The sequence below is a fragment of the Mus caroli genome, unplaced genomic scaffold (assembly GCF_978045245.1).
Source record: "Mus caroli unplaced genomic scaffold, Mus_caroli_1 scaffold_1, whole genome shotgun sequence".
Taxonomy (NCBI): Eukaryota; Metazoa; Chordata; class Mammalia; order Rodentia; family Muridae; genus Mus; species Mus caroli.
In genome coordinates, this window is record NW_028227256.1 from 43,539,955 (window position 1) to 43,557,930 (window position 17,976).

The 17,976-nt window shown below is 38.7% G+C and overlaps 1 protein-coding gene across 1 annotated transcript in view; it reads left to right on the top strand.

The window, feature by feature from the left end:
• Positions 1 to 17,976, top strand: part of LOC110288938 (dynein axonemal heavy chain 7-like) — a 326,234-nt gene that overhangs the window by 53,708 nt on the left and 254,550 nt on the right. Inside the window, exons 13-19 of the mRNA XM_085837019.1 lie at positions 15 to 287; positions 1,419 to 1,546; positions 4,598 to 4,676; positions 8,041 to 8,265; positions 10,829 to 10,975; positions 12,716 to 13,401; positions 15,182 to 15,368. Coding sequence (XP_085693145.1) covers positions 15 to 287; positions 1,419 to 1,546; positions 4,598 to 4,676; positions 8,041 to 8,265; positions 10,829 to 10,975; positions 12,716 to 13,401; positions 15,182 to 15,368 — 1,725 coding nt within the window. The remainder of the gene's footprint in view (positions 1 to 14; positions 288 to 1,418; positions 1,547 to 4,597; positions 4,677 to 8,040; positions 8,266 to 10,828; positions 10,976 to 12,715; positions 13,402 to 15,181; positions 15,369 to 17,976) is intronic.

Consider the following 17,976-nt stretch of genomic DNA (forward strand, 5'->3'; position numbering starts at 1 on the left):
CCTTCTCTGCTCAGGAAAGCAAATCTAAGCCAACAACCTTGAAGCCCATAATTCTGGATGAAATCATAGACACCCATAAGGAAAAGATTAGAGAGGTGGTGTTGCGAGAGAGTGTGGCACCAACCGAGCATCTCAAAATGTATGACAAGTATCAGTTCTTGATTACTGGAAAAGCTGAGCGTGATATTGATGAGTTCCTGTTTCAAAATCAGAACTATGAGAGACTAATAGAGGAAATTCGCAAATACCAAAAGCTAGGAGAAGAAATACAGTACACATCTCGAAAGGTAACTGTCGTTTCTCTATAACTCTTGATGGAAGAGAATGGTCTGTCTCAGGTGTATTAACATCTAGTGTTAGAGCCCCCAGGGAATAGGAATATGCACCCAGAAGTGGTGACACTTGCCAGCCTGGCGTGTGTCTCAGTGTCAGGCAGCTAGGACACATACCGTCCTTGTGCTCACATGCATGAGATGCCAGTGCAAGGTGAAAAGGGATTTAAGAAACATGAATAGAAAGGAGCATAAGTATGGAATCTCCTCCCAGTTCCAAGAACCTGACTTTTAAATTTCATGTTGACAAATGTTTTGGAAACGACAGCAATGAATCCACAATGTACTTCCTTCAATTACTAAAGATACTAAAGATTACTAAACATCCTCTCTTGGCCCCTTTATTAAAACCATTCTTCAGATTCCCTACTATGCCCATGTATTACTTTTTAAATATGAAACAAATAACGTATTTGAAAGTCATTGCTGGATGGGGTGGTACACACCTGTAGTGCCAGCATTCAGGAAGCAGGCAGACTGCAAGTTCATGGTCAACAGGTGGACTATAAAGCATGACAATGTCTAAAAGCAAACAAAACTTATCAAAATAAAAAAATAAAGGAAGTTAATTTTCATTCAGTTACCAATATCCTAATTTCCTAAACTTTAAAAAACCATGATGATGATGATGATGACAATGATGATGATGATGGTGATATTTACTCATAGATGGATGTAAAATACAAAGTATTTGTTGCCGGAAGTGGGGGAGAGGTGGGTGGGTCAGATATTAGATACTCCCGCAGCCCCACATGTGAATTTGTTATTATCTTCAGTTTGTTTTTGATACAGGATCTTGGCCTTTAGCCCAGGTTGCCCTGGAACTCACTATGGAGTCAAGGCTGGCCTCAAACTTATCCATTCTTCCTGGTCTTGTTGTCCAAGTTCAGGAGTTATACACCTGAACCATTATGCCTGGTTCAACAATTTAAAACCAAAAACCAAGAACCAAAAATCTCAAAACCTGACCTAATTATATTGCACACACAAATCAGTAGCGAGGAGAATATAAAAACGAAGAGAGCCTCTTACTTATGCTTATTCCAATTCATGCTTCATAATAAGTAAATCTTTTTTACTCTGCAGACTGTTCGCTTGGGAATGTTTGAAATGCACTGTGAGGAACTGATCAAATCATTGATGAAGCGAGCAGATGTCATCTGTGGGAAACTGATAGCCAAGATGTTCCGCAATCACCAGAAGGAAAACACAATGTATGGGAGTACTGGGGTGGCTATGTTTGCGTTCTAGGGGTGGTCCTTGTGATACTTGGCAATGGAAGCAGGTCGATCAGTGTCACAGGGAGTTCAAAAAAAAAGCATTATGCTAAACATGTTCTACATGGAGTGACATTTCATGATGCAGTTGTCAGGATTTTTTTTTTACACATATGCCTTCCCAATCATGTAAATTAATTATTGTGCTTCCATTCTTTTGCACAAGTCAGGTGGACATTCACTTCATACTTTAAAACGTGTGTAATCCATACATAAATTAGTTTTCAGAGTCGATCTGTATAGGAGCTGTGGGTGTCAAATCCAAACTTTGTCATACTACCATTATTCTTTAGTGACAGGAGCTTAGCCCAGGGGCTGGGTCCTCTATGAAGCAGCTGAGGGGAAGAGCATCCTTGGGGCAAGACTTGGTCTTGGGAGAGGGTAGGGTTACTCTCTATAATAACATATGCCTATCTTAACTTTAAGTTACTGAGTCCAGAAACTGCATATCTGTTAACACTTGTTGCTAACAGCATGGTGATTGGGTTAAAGGATTTATTGCTAGCATTCCCTTCTCTGTACAGGAGGCCAGAGCCCGTCACTGGCCTGACTGGTTAACTCTTGGTTAGCCATATAGGAAGGAAAGGAAAATAATCAAAATGCTTTATACAGGTAAATATGCACAGGCATATATACATTCATACATCCACATTTTGGTCAGGCCCAACCATCTGTCTAAATCAACTCCATAAGTATTCATCTATTCTTATATACATACACATTTACCTAAACACATACATACAGACAAAATATACATTTGGATGGATGGATAGATGGATGGGTGGGTGGGTAAGTGGGTGGCAAGAGCCCCCAATTCAAATTATTCAACCAACAACTTTATTTCTTTTCTCTGTCCTTTTTGTTTTAACATTCTTAGACAAAAGATTCTTTAGAAATTTCCTCATAGATAAAATGGGAGTTACAAAAGGATGTTGATTGTAAGTTCACAGTGGGATTTCATTCTAACATGCTCCGTAAAAGTTCAAAGTAACAGCTTTTATATGGCCTTGTCTTATCATAGTGCACACCTGTGGCTATATCCTTAGACCTAAATGTTTTTCCTTGAACACAAATTTGTCCCAAGCCTATTTCACTTTTTTGTGTAATTCTGAAAGCTCACTGTGTTTCTTGCTATGCAGCCTTTACTTACTATATGAGGAGGGGGCACATTCTAGTCTTGATTCTATCTTTATTACATATGTCTAGCAAAGCAACTAAAACTATTCCTTAAAACCTTCTTCCTGAAATTATTTGAACAAAATCAGGAATTCTATAGAGTCATTAATTGATCTAAACAGCATTAGCTCATGGAAGTTTATCTTTATGGTGATCTGCAGGAAATTTGATTAATAGGGTGGGCTAATGCTCAGGGATTGTTATATTAATTTAATAATGACAGGAACGGCTCATTAGCTGCAAGAGGCAATCCTGAGATGAAGTCTCTTTGGGTCCTCACCATTGAGCTAACTCATCACAGACCATGCAAAAGTGGTGGGCCACCCCCAGGAAGGTCACCTATTAGCCTTAGCCTGTCCTAGATGGCTCCTGATACTTTAAGGCCTTGGCAAGTTGTTATTTTTATAAAGATTTTAAACTTATTTTAAAAGATGTACTTATTTATGTATATGAGTGCTCTATTTGCATGTATGCCTCCAAATCAGAAGAGGGCATCAGATTCCATTATAGATGATTGTGAGGTACTGTGTGGTTGCTGGGATTTGAAATCAGGGCCTCTGGAAGAGCGGCCAAGTGCCTTTAACCACTGAGCTACATCTCTATCCACCAAGTTGTTCTTTTAACTGGAGAACTGTGGACTAAACAGGGTGTGGGTGTAGGATAGCTGGCTACTCTAAACTCAGAGAATACCAGTCAGAGTACAGCTGAATGTCTACTTATCTAAGTCAAGAAGCATAATTAGTATAACTGGTCCTCCAACCTCTTTTCTAATGTTACAAGGTAGAAACACAGAAATAACTAGAATATTCCTTGTATAGTTTTTGAGGGCAGGGTCTCACTAAGTCCCTGGGCTATCTTGGAAAACATGATACTCCAAGTAGTCACCTCTCAATATCCTAGTACGATTACAGATGTGAATCACTATGCCTCCTCACAGAATGTTTCTATTCTAGGCCTTTGTACTGGGTGAAACATTTGCTATAATTTTATCACAGCCCCACCTCTTCTCACCACCCTCTGAGCTCCTGGCAGCTGGGCTTTCTTCCTCCATTGTTTTTAATTATGTCAGACTCACCTGCCTACAGAAGGTGCAGCAAAACTGTTGTAGGAGCCCTGGACAGGGATAGCCCAGCTGCTTTATCCATGTCTCTACCTCACCAGGAAGCCTATAAAGCAGTATTACCTATTCTCACTTTTATCTGCGTGACAGCTCCACTCCATGGCCTCTTATCTGCATGTTACACCTCCCCTTCTCTGTTGATTCTGCCACTGAGATTTGCAAACATGTTCAAAATGCATATCCATCTTCCAGCCCCACCTTCAGCTCAGCATGGTCCACATGCTCTTTGCCAGACAATTTTTGTAGATCCCCCCCCACCCCCCACTGAAGTCCCTTACCTCTGAACTTTCTTTCTTCTAACCCTAAGTTTGTTCATTATTTTTATTGCTTACAAGGCAGACCAGTAGGAAGTATTGGCATGTGCCAGACATTTCTGAGCTACAGACCTGTTTTTAATCTTTCCTGCAAATAGAGTTAGTTACTTCCCATCTTTGTACCATTTCCGGGATTGGCACAGGAACTGCCCCTTGAAAGAACTGTGAACTGTCTTTGGTGTCTGACTGTGAGATGCTCAGGGGTCATTTAATGCTGTAGCTTGGAGTATGACAGGTGATCATTAAGTTTATGTGGGGCAAATAAGTAAATTAACACAAATTTGTATTCATTAGACATCACATAGATGGATCATAATCATACAATGGAACATTAAATAATAAATACTGTTTGTACTATTGATTTTTCTGCTGTTTCAGGCTATGTGATGAATTTGAGAAGATATCTGAAAAGGCTCTGAGCACGCCTCTAAACACAGCCGAGCTCATGGAGATGAAGGTACTGTTGAAGAGCTTGTATCACTGTAGGGACTGAACTGTCCCAAGAGTGCAGAGAAATAGACCACTCTGAAGGTTAAGGCAGAGGCTTCCAGTCATCAGTGTTTCAAATGTTTCATTCACAAGCCTGCAGTCTGGTGCTTCAGGCTGGCCTCTCCCCGGTGCTCCTTCTGGCCTCTGTGTGGTCACTTGACTAGACCACCTGTTATAATACACTCTGTTCCTTGAGTTTGTGCTCAGTGGCATTGACAGGTGCAAATATTCTTTGGCAATTGACTCTGCTCCATTTGTCTCCAGCAGGCTCCTTGTGCAGGTTCCCCTAGCAGAGTAGATGCTTAAGTGTCCTATTGTATATGTGCTTTTCTGCTGGTGTCACATTAGCTAATATCTCACTGACCAAATCAGGTCAGAGTGAGAGGGCACAGCAGGGCATGGACACTGGAATGCATCAGAACAACAAATGTAGTTATCTAACCAGATGTTCTTGAGAACGGTGTTCGCAATACTGACCGGCGTGCTAGCAAAATTTGGCCAAAACAGGCCAGGGTACCTGAGATGTACACTTTCTCCCCATTTTAATCAACAGATATTCAGTCCTCGAGCAGTGCTTTCTTCTGTGTCTGAAAAGACTGTGTTTTGCAATGCACTAACACCTTCTATGACAGTTGGCAGAAATGTTGCCCTCATCAAACCCTTCCATTTTCACATTGGTTATTTTTCTAGTTACTTCTACTATTTTTAACTCTATCTAAAAGCAGACAAAGTAATATAAAATAACTAATAGCAGTTCCATTTTATGCTCCTTTTGTTCCTATAACAGTATCTTTTATGGGATATGAGATTTTTTTCAAAAATAGAATTCCTCAAATCTAAATTAGAAAGAACCCTTTACATTTAGTTTAAGATATTTAAGACATTTAAGATATTTAACTGAACCTGTAAACATGTAAACTCATTCAAAATTCTGTATGTATGAAAATGATAAAAATGAATTCAATTGGTTACATGTATATTTTCTTCAAATTATTGCTTAAACAAAATTTATTAAAATTACTGAAACTAAATTTTACATTCATTTTTAGTTTTACTAAGAGAGTCTTGCTTTCGTTAAAGTCTTTCTATTCTTTGAAGTTGTCTGTGTTTGGGCTGGAATTCTGAGTGTGTGATCAAATTTTACATACTCATACAGACTTCAAGAGGCATATTTATGTTTTATTAATTGTTGTTGGGCATCAAGTAGTTCTGTGGCTGGTAATAGGTATAAATAATCACTGTGCCTTCCTCTTTGTTAGAAAAGAACTCATGTGGAAAGAGGAGTTGTGCACATTACCATCTGCTTATCTTCCTGGATGTTACTGGCTTAAACAATTTGGGGTTATTCAAACTGAGTTTCTATTGCATATAATAATCTTTAACAAAATTAGCCAATAAGATTCATTATTTGTTGCTTAAAATATCTCTGTGTTTTAAAAAATTTATTCCAATAAGGATGAAACATGGTCAATGTAGTCACTACAAAAATCACTCATTTATTATAGACAGGGAGAAACGTAAACCCAGTTTCTGGACTCGATAGGAAACTGATTAGCTAAATTCAAAAATACATAGTTTGACTAGACATTTATTACTTGTGAAAATTATAGTTTCTAAATCAATCCATTGCTTATGCATTGGGACATGGTTGGTCGTGTATTTTTTTCTTATAGCCACACATTGTAGACTTATTCTGAATTCTCTGCTATACTTAATCATTGTTTTCCCCATGCAAGTGAGGTAGTTTGGTGACAAAGTTTGACTTAGTTTGACTACAGTCTTTCTTCCTTCACTTGATTTGGGCAGTTGACTAGAGATCAGAAAGTCCCTGTGGGATCTAGGTTCAATTTAAAACTATTCTTCTGGGATTAGGGAGATGGATCAGTTCTTAAAAGGACCCAAGGTGTTGAAGGAGTTTGCAGCCCCATAGGAGGAACAACAATATGAACTAACCAGTAACCCCAGAGATCCCAAGGACTAAATCAACAACCAAAGAGAACATGTGGTGGGACTCATGGCTCCAGCTTCATATGTAGCAGAAGATGGCCTTGTTGTTCATCAATGGGGGGAGAGGCCCTTGGTCCTGTGAAGGCTCTATGCGCCAGTGTAGGGGAATCCCAGAGCCAGAAAGTGGGAGTGGGTGGGTTGGTGAGCACTGGAAGAGGGGAGCAGATAGGGGGTTTTCAGAGGGGAAACCAGGAAAGAGGACAACATTTGAAATGTAAAAAAAGTAAATATCTAATAAACGATTAAAAAAAAGAATGCATACTGCCCCTGGAGAGGACCTGAGTTTGGTTCCCAGCACTCACTTTGGGTTGCTGGCAACCCCTGGTAACTCAACTCCAGAGGATCTGAGTCCCCTTTCTGGCCTCTATGGGCAATTGAACTCATGTGACTTTAATCTTCCTCCAACCCCATGCACATACTTAGAAATAAGAATAACTCTTTAAAAATGAGCATCCTCCATTAGCGCTCTGCTGCAGCCCTGGCATCTGTGCAGACCCTCACCTGTGTTCCCTCTGCCTGCCCCTTTCCACATGCCACACCTCATGTGTTTGTGGAAAGCTTCTGTCCATGTCTGGCTGCCTTGGAAGTCTGTGACATGCTGCAAGCAGTAGTAGTAGTAGTAATAGAAGCAGCAGCAGCAGCAGGAAGCCTCTTGGTACAGTGCTGTCCACGTCAAAAGTTTTCATTTGTACTTATTTGACTAATGACCATCAGTCTTATTAGATGCCAAATGTCATGATGGTAAAATCTGTGTCTGCCCCGTGCTCACTTTACTGACAGCACTTGACAAAAATGCCAGGTACATTTGGTGGCCCAAAGCATAATACTTAAAGAAGTGAAGTCACTAAGATGGTATCTACTTTTATCATTCAGGGATACACAGAATCCTCCCTGGTCTTCCATTGCTGTGTGTGTATAAAAGATAGAGTATGAGTGTGTGTGTGTGTGTGTGTGTGTGTGTGTGTATGTGTACATGTGTGTGCATGAGTGTGTGTATGTGCATATGCATGTGTGTATGTGTGAGTGAATGTGTGTATGCACACTCATGTGTACATGTGTGTGCATATATGTGCATGGGTGTGTGCATGGATATGTGTGTGCGTGTGTATGTGCATGTGTGTATTGTTAAGTATCTTTTCACTTTTTTCTTCCTCTTATTTCAGTGAAGTGGGTGGGGTAATTGAGAAATAAATTGTGTGGAGGTCCCAGTTCTGAGCCATACTTTTCTGATGCATCTGTGTGTATTTATGCAGTATATTTCCATAGGGCATGTTGGGTAAGAATTTTCCGTTATAATGCTGTCTATAACCTTTGCTTTCCTTCAGGCTGACATTCAGAAAGTGGAGGCAACTGACATGTTGGAGCTGAGACAGAGACTAGTGGATTCTAAAAACTGCCTGGCCTTCCTCATCGAGTGCGTCAACTTTTCTCCTGCAGACATCAGACTAAATAACAGTGTTTTCCAGTGGTATGGCAGAATGGGGGAGATTTTTGATGAGCACAGGAAAATCATTAAAGATAAAACAGAACAATATCAAGAAGCCCTTAAGGTTGGCATTATAGATTTTTCAAATTGCTCCCATTTTTTTGTTGGTTGTTGTTTTGTTTTTTGGGCAAATGTTTGGATTTTTACCTCTATGTATAATATTACAGACTTCTTTGTTACAGGGGCCCTGCATTGTAGCTTTCTCCCCCTGTAATCTCAGGAGTACACATGCTGGATCTCTCCTAATAGAGGACTAAGGAGTGATTCAAATACCCTGATTGATGTGGGATCGTTTCTTAATTTTTTTTAAAGGTAGAATAGAGAAAATGTTGGAAAACATTGCTCACAAGTGGCCATTAATAAGACAGTTTATGGTACTAAGTTCAGGGTTTTTTGCCTTGTTTGCTTTAATTTTGCTTTATTTTGTATTTATTGTTCCAACATCAAGATCTCCTGCTGACATGCTTTTTATGTCTCACAGTCACTCTGGCTTTCTTGAACACAATGCATATCTACCTTTTTTGTTTTTCTGGTAGGTCTGCAGCTTAACCTCTGCCTACCTTCTAGGCCAGTTTCCCACTCCTGACTTGTGAACTCCAAGCATCCTCTAGTTCCCTGCTCTGTGCCTCTCTCACATCCACCTTGCATGTTATCTCTGCACTCTGCAGCGCTCTGCCCTGACACGTGCCAGTCACACTCAGTTGCTTTTTCCAAGATGCCCTCTAGACTTCAGGTGGCTTCTCCATTGCTCAGATTAGACCCTGTAACACATCTCTACTATATTAATGACCCAATCGCTACTATTACTGTCAGGTCTATCTGCCACTAGATGGCCAGCTCCTGGGAGCTTTGTTTCTATTTACTCTCTAGTTCTATCCCAGTGGCTAGTGCAGTCACTGGCCCACGGTGTCTCAGCACATTTTGTGCTGTTATAACACAAGACTTGTGGCTGGGTAATTGATAAAGAGCATAAATTTGCTGCTTACATTTCTGCAAGGTGAGAAGTCCAAATTCAAGAGACCAGTATCTGCTGAAGGCCTTATTGTATCATCCTTTGGCTGAAAATAGAAGTCAAGGGATTAGGAGGGCACATTTACAAGAAAGAGAATTACAGAGAAGAAAGGAGGGAGAGAAAACACTCAAAGCCACCCTTTCCCTATGAGCCCACTCTCGTGTTAATCTGCTTCCATGGTATCAGAATTACTGCATACATAAGACCAGCACCCTTAGACCCTGTCCACTCTTGGTGTTCCATTTTTTACTATGTTTATTTCTGATGCATGGGGCACATTCAAACATGTCTTTCAGAGAGCCATCAGCACTCTACAAAACATAAAACACTTTAGTTGTGAATAAATCAACTAAAATTTTCAGTTTTATACTTTTCAGGTTTATTTTATAGAGATCCCTAAAATTCTTAAGATCGACTCAGGTCAGCCAGTTAAGATATTCTTTGATCACAAGCCAACTGTTTTTCTACTATACCAAAGAAGATTCAGTTTATAAATTACGTTATTTGGAGACTAGTTCATAGCCTTGAAATTGTTTTATTTTTAAACTATGGCTAATATTTCTACTTAATAACCTGGCTATTTCCAACATTTTAAATAGGAAAAACATGAACAATGGGTATAAGATATTTAAACCAAACAATAATTGACTCTTAGAAAATTCCTAACTGGTTCAGGACTATCTGTACTTCATTATACAGTATCCTACTTCAAAAGTCTACACACAATATTGACGCAGTTTTCCTTTTATTTCCCTTCACTCAGCAGGTGGGAGCAATGAATTTCCTGGGAAACAAAAGAAAAGAGAACAGAAACCAACCTAGGATTCATGATATAGAAAAAAGATCCTATTTTTGAATAACCTAGATTTGACTTTTTAATATTCATTAACAGATATTTCTAGACTCATTTAATTTGGAATAGTTTACCGATGACAATTTTATAATAAGTGTTTTGAATCAAGCACAAACATCTGTTTTATGTTAGAATCTTAAAATTTTAATATTTCACACCTGGGTTTATTAACTGTGTACATCTCAGGTCATGAGTGCTCATGGGAGAATGAAAATAACTTTCATACGTTTTGGTTCTGTGTTGCTGATCCAAGACCTGTTTGGGCAACAGATAAGTAAAGGCGTTCAATTATTGACAAATGCTATGAAAATAATGCAGCTAGTTATTTAGCTCTTAAATAAATAGATCTTCGTTCTAACCCTATCCTGGTAATTATGTGTTTTTCAAATGCTCAGTCATTTTTTGCAACAATTTTTCAGCATGCTAAAGAATATAATTTTAACACATTTTTTATCCAATGAGTCAGAATTCCTTACATTTTATAAGGCCAACTTATTAACTAGGGAACTAGAGGAATTTTTAAGTATGTTAATTTTAAATTTTAGGTTGGCTTTTTTGTTGTTGTTGTTGTTGTTTTGTTTTGTTTTTGTTTTTTGTATTTTAGATCCCAGTCATTTTTTTAGGTTATCTTCTTTTATATTTTGTCATGAAAAAAAACCACACTAATAATTTTGGTAAGCCTTTCAAATACTTAAAATTTTTCTTGGTAGCCAGGAGTTTTTATTTTATAGGAATAATAAGCACATGTGTTCTTTTGTTTAGTTTCGATGTGAGCAGTTTGTGGAGGAATTGGAGAGTTATGCTAAACAAGTAGAAGAATTTCATACATTTGGAGACCTGTTGGATGTGCAGAGGTACTTGCAAAAGGCCCAGGTGCTAAACAGCAAGTTGGATGCAGCAGCGGACAAGGTAAAATTAAAATCTGTAAAGAATGAAGTGATCCAATAAAAAAAGAGTGTGTTTGTATTAAGTATTTATGTTTAAGAAATCAATTCATCCAGGCATGCTGGTACATTCTTGCTCCCATCACTTGAGTGGTTGAGGCCGCAGGATATTAAGCCTGAAGCCAGTCTAGGTAACAAAGTGAGACTTTTTTTTTTAATGGATGAAACAGTTGAGTTACATTAAGTAAAAGAATAATAGAAGGAATTCACAATTCTAGTCATGCTTCAAGGAGAAGCAGTAGGGTGGTTCTCTGTGGGTGGTGATCACTGAGAGAAGCACATACGTAATAGCATTTCATTGCTGTTTAGTGTAGTTTTTGTGTATTCATACATGTGCAGCTGTTTTAAAATTGGACCCATTATTGTCTCTCACTGAGCCACTGTGTTCCCACACTGCTGCATCAGAGTCAGCTTGCTTATTAGAAAATCTGGAAGAGTAAAGCTATATCCTTTACCACATATAATGCAATTTTCATTATAGTTTACGATGAAAACAAACCATATTTTTCTTACATTAAGAGTCCTTAATGTCCACCTAGATAATTAAATAGTTTATAATTATCTCAAATAGGCCAAACACATAAAAATGGTAGAAATAAACTTTCATGTTGGTTGATAAGAGGGGCCACTGAATTCAAAGTCACTTGATTAATTGATATATCTAGCTGCAACTTTTTATTTGTATAGATTGTACAAACTACTTCTTCACTGAGTTTACAACTTAGAGAAAACATTTCCCGTTTCTTCCTATTTATCCTGTGCTCTGGTCTGCTTGCTTCATCTCTGTGACAGAGCTGTGACTGCCTTGCTTGAGTACACTTCTGAGGCACAACTCATATGTATGCATACATGACATTATACATGTGTTAGTAGCTACTAGTATGCAGTATTTCTCCTGTTTACTTTGAATTATTATTGAATGACTTCTCTTCATATTCCACCTATTTAAGTCATCTTTCATATAACTCTTAGGAATTGGACCCTTTTTATTTCAGTTTTCCATAGTATGTATCTAGGCTTCTTATTCAAAGCACTTAAGTTCTTTCAGTGAACAAAGCCAGATTTTTGATATTTCTTAGTGGGTAAAACTTCCTTCTATTTCCAAATTTATTTAACTAATGTTAAGCTAATGCAACAAAACATTGCCTAAAAAATATGCACACAAAAAATAGGGAAATGTTAGTCTTTAAATATATAAATCATTTGTGACAACCTAGCTGAGTCCAGAGGGAATATGTTAAGTTAATAAACAAGATACAGCAAGGCTCATACTACGTGATGGGATAGAGAAGAGTCAGGTCTGTAAGAGTATGCATCAAATAGTGGTTACTGGTGCATAGGGATTGGGAGATGCTAATTAAAGCATATGAAACCCTTCGACTTCAGTTATATAGAAGAAATAAGTTGAGTAGATTTATTACATAGTATTGTGGTCATATTTAACTATGATCACAATTGAAAATTGCCAGGAGAATAGCTTTGCAGGGTGAGGTAATACAATATTCATTAGCTGCTGTTAATCATTTCAGGATGTATACATATGAACACCATAAATACCCAAATCCTATTAATTTGAAAGAGAAAATTAAGAGGAAATAGGTTAATGCTCAGTCTATACTCTTATTGAATTTACTGTTAGGGCTCAGAGAGAGCTGCTGTTTAACATTTTAAACATCAGTCACCTTCAGAATACCCATCTTTTCAGATTGATCAGTTCAATGCAGAAGAGGAGGCATTCGGCTGGGTCCCATCAGTATATCCTCAACGTAAAAAGATCCAGGATGCTTTGAACCCTTATCTCCGTCTCTATGAAACTGCTGTGGAGTTTAGTGCCAAACACAAATGGTGGACTGAAGGACCATACCACAAGGTGAACCCAGATCAAGTAGAAACGGATGTTGGGAATTACTGGAGAGGGCTGTATAAGCTAGAGAAGGTCTTCCATGATTCTCCAAATGCACTGGCAATGACCAAGAAAGTGCACTCAATGGTGGAGGAATTCAAGCAGTACATCCCTCTCATCCAAGTGATCTGTAATCCTGGTCTGCACCCCAGGCACTGGGAGGCCATGTCCACCATTGTTGGCTACCCTCTGAAGCCCTCAGATGACTCTACAGTCTTCTCTTTCATACACATGAACCTGGAACCATTTTTAGACAGATTTGAAGGCATTAGTGAAGCAGCTAGCAAAGAATATTCTCTTGAAAAGGCCATGGATAAGATGATGACTGAATGGGACTCCATGGAGTTTGTCATTCATCCCTACAGAGAAAGTGGGACATACATTTTGTCCTCAGTTGATGACATTCAAATGATGCTGGATGACCACATTATCAAAACACAAACTATGCGAGGATCTCCTTTCATCAAGCCTTATGAAAAGCAGATGAGGTAAAATAATATGTAATGTTTATACTTTTACCCAAGCCCTTTGCATTCAACTCAAAGTTCTCCTGGGGATTGACTGTGCATTTCACGTTTCCTATTTTCAAGCTTATTATTTCATTCCTCAATGTGTTATGTGTGTGCACCTGTGTATGTGTGTGTGTGTATGTGTGTGTGCATATATCTAGCTACCTGTAGAGACCAGAAGAGGATATAGCATCCTGTCGAATTCATTATGAGGAATGGGTAGCCTTTATTAGTTTTGCAAAAGTATGGATCCCTTTGCTCTGTTTATGACAAAGGCATCAAACAACGTTGAGATGCTCATTTTGATTGTCATCAAACTGATGTTACTTTATTTTTTAACTTTAAGAAGTTTGTGACTAAACAGTTTAAAAAGAGTAAAGTATAAAACTGCAAATAATAGTGCTATTCCCCAAGTTTGGAAACAGGGGTCAGAGATAACCCCTGGACATCTATTGTAGTTTCAGCTCTATGCATGATAGCTGGCAAATGGGAGCAAATGATAAAAACAAACAAATTGATTTTAATCAAAATTTCTTAAAAGAAGGCTGCTAAATACATTCAACTCTCATTCTGTTCTTCACTGTTTTAGTTTTTCTTCTTTGGTTTGTCTTTGTAATGTATATTAAACGGTTTATATTTCACCTTCAGAGGCAAACAACCAAATCTGACTTTCGTCTTCAGTATGAATTTGACTGGCAAGGGAAACTAACTTGGAGGTTTCTGTCTCTGGTCATCCTGCACCTAAGATGATCAGAGACTCTCAGATGGGTGAGATTTCTTCTCTGAGATTGGCTGTTCTACTTCCAGGTTCCACAGAGAGTAAACTCATCTGAAAGTGGGATAGCTAGACTCTTGTGAAGGGCTGGGCACAATATCATTAGCTAATGGGAACAGTTCTGCATCATAAAGGGACTAGAGAAAAGGAAAAAATAATGCTAGAAGAAATGCCAGTTGGAGGCATTCCTGACTCCATTTGAAAACCAGCTACCCAAATTCCCAGATAAATGCTGGGGAAAAATCATTTTGAAAGACATTTGAAATCCCCTTGTAATTGTGAGAATTATTCATATGTCTTTGTTTTAAGAATTGAAAATTATAAATTATTTCTTATAAATGAGTAAGGCATTAATATACAACAAAGTTATCTCCTTCCAAATTTCATTGATTAATAAAGCATTCTTGCTTATTTTATGGTGTCTTTGACAGTTATAGCTGTGGGTCAAGTCTCAGCTTGTCCTTGTTAGTTGGAGAACTTGCACCTGCTACTTAACTTTGGTTGCCCTAGCCTCATTTCTTAAGTAAATGTTGTGCACAGGGTTATTGCAAAGATGGATGAAATGCAGAGAGATTTTTAAACTGCAATTGAAAACTGCTAATTTGGGGGTAATTACGATGTTTACACATAAAGGAATTTTAGCCCTTAGGTTTTCCATATTTAAAGATGAACTGATAGCCTACTGTAATTCAAATATTGCCTCTTCTTGTTGTGTATCACATTGTATTTAGGAGAATGTGAATTTTGTGAATACATGTTCTATCTTAGTTATTGGTTACAAGTCTAAATGTTGATGCAATTCTTAAAACAGGTTTTATTTAAGACAATTTTATTGATTTACCATTGAGTGCAAGCAGAGAAGTGAAAATAGGAGTAGCAACATCACACAAGGGGTTGGCAGGCAGCTGTGGGTTGGGACTTTGCTGTCTGAGACACTGCCTGCTTTGCTGTCCTGAGACTGGATTCGCTGTGCTTGTTTCTCAGGGAATGGGAGGGCAAGCTGCTGCTACTGCAGGAGATTCTGGATGAGTGGCTCAAGGTACAAGCCACCTGGCTCTATCTGGAGCCCATTTTCAGCTCTCCGGACATTATGTCTCAAATGCCAGAGGAAGGCAGACGATTCAAAGCTGTGGATAAAACCTGGAGGGATGTAATGAAAGCGGTTGTACAAGTAGGTAAAAATCTCTGGTAATGTATAGGAGTGATAACAACTTTGCTTCTTAAAAATCCATGTAAGCGGTTACTGTTTCTAGTAAGCCATCATTTCCCTGCAACATACATTCCCCTTTTGGCTATTATTTCAGAATTCCAAGAGAAAAAAACATGAAAAAAAAGTGGACATTTTGTCCTGATTCCCCTAAGGCCCATGGTGCATCAAGTTTACTCAGTGTGACCTTTGGTGGATGGCATAGTTTTTACCAGGGGCCCTGCTAGGAAGCCAGCACCATCTCTGGATACTGTTTCTTTCATGATGCTGTCTCCATGTTGTGGCTGCATGGCTGCTAAAATTCGTTGTGACAGGGAACAGCTAGCAAGCATACACAGTGAGAAATGTCTCTCCTAGGGAACTTACAAAAATAAAAAGTCCAAGAGAAATCTATCCAGTGAGTTCAAAAATTCTATCAAAATGAAAGTAAATCATAAGATACATAGATCCTAGGGAGGAGAGTTCGAGCTAAGGAGGAATTTAATAAAGTCTGGTCCCACTAAATAACATCACACACAAGTTCTGAAGGTGCTGATCATGTTAGGACATGAACATAAGCTCCTCCATTGATATCTTAATCAAATACACTATAAGATAGAGGAATTGCATCTAAAATGTCTTAACTTGGTAACAATATACACATATTCATTACCTAAACAAAACTATACCTATAGTCCTAAATATTGATCATAGTTCATCAATGGCAACTATATGATTTGACAGTATGATACCAGAAAGATGGACATGGGTTTGTTCAGTAGGCTCACTTTGGTTTTGTAATAATATCATTAAATATGTACAAAGCAAGCCGTAACATTAATCACAACATAGTCAAATACACACTTAGCAGAACTATTAGTGAGTTGCTGTATAACACTGAGCCATTTCTAATGTAATTCACAAATACAGGCTGCCATATTGTTTCCTTATTACAATGCCTTTACATTCCCTTATAATGTGTATTAATTTCATTAAGAAAGATATCAAGAGCCAGGCAGTGGTTGGCACATGCCTCTAATCCCAGAACTCTGTAGGCAGAGAGGCAGAGAGGGGCAGAGGGGCAAAGGGGAAGAGGGAGGGGCAGAGGGGCAGAGTCAGGCATATCTCAGAGTTTGAGGCCAACTTGGTCTACAGAATGAATTTCAGGACAGTCAGAGCTACACAGGGAAACCGTATCTCACAAAACCCAAAATAAATAAATAAGAAAAGGTTTAAGCAGAATTTTTGCTGTTTCCCTCAAAAGTAGACACAAAAGTAGATATATTAATCTCATTGATATACTACATATACACTATGTGTGTGAATATATTCTGTGTTCTATGTTCTCTCTATATATTACATGATATATAATAACACACATGCATATGTATAATTGCAGAATCTCACTTTGTAGCCCTGGTTGACCTGGAACTTGCTGCCGGGCTGACCTCAAACTTATAGAGTTCCATTTGCTCCTGTCTCCAGAGTGCTGAGGTTAAAGGCATATACTATGTCTCCTGGGAAAAACAAAAAACAATAAAACAAAAAACAAAACCAAAAAAGCCCTTGCTCCTGTTATTTGATGAAAATATTCTTAAACGCCCCAGATTTTAAAGAGTTTTACACATTGTTCAGTGTCTAGAAGGAGCCGCTGTGCTGGCCTGAGTGAAGAGGAAGGGTTGGTGATGGCCACATGGAACTATGAGACTCGAGAAGTAAAAGCTCCCAAGAGAATGGGTTTGGGTTTTGTTGTTATTGCTCTTCGTTGTGGTGACAGTTCATTAATGATTGCTGCACAGCAAAATTGTCTTCCCTAACTGCCTTGTGTATTCTCACAGTGTTAGCATCCACAGAAGGTCTTGTGCACACTCTCCAATGCTTTGAAGATAAGTGTATTGCCATATTCTCTCAAGAACGCCAATGAGATGGTCTGTGTGGCAGAAGCCAGTGGATTAATTGCCTGGTACAAGAGGTTTTTCACTTTCATCTCAGGGGTCCTAAGAAAGGTTCTCTCTGAGGCGGACTCTTCCACAACAAAATTCCAGATGTTGAGAACAGAACATCACTAACACCGCTACTCTGATAGGCTTGATTGACAGCTTGGTTCCTTATCCATATAATGCCCACTGTGTATACATGAAGTAGTTTTATGGTTTTTTTTTTTTCACTAAATACACTGACCCACCTCACTCAAAGATCTTTCACTGTAGAAATTTCCAGTTGGTTTTGGTTATTCATACAGTTTTGTCTGTGAAGGCTCGTGTTCTGCTCAGACCTCTCCTCCACACAGCATAGATCCCCACACGGCTTCTGTCATTCAAAGGCATATGATCTAGTGTGGGGACAAGGACAAGGTGAAGAGACAGAGTACAGAGGAGAATAGTAGGGATTGGGAGGAGTGGGGTATGAAGAGAAAGAGCACCCCTGGGGTGGCTCACTGCCAAACTGACTGTTCCTTTTGCAGGTAGGTCATAAGAGGAACAACCTCTTATCAAGGACGTTCAGGGATTTCCATCTCCTTAAGTACCTATTATTCCTTTTTGAGGAAGCCTTCCAAGTCATTTCTTCTGACTAATTGAAGTATTACAGTTTA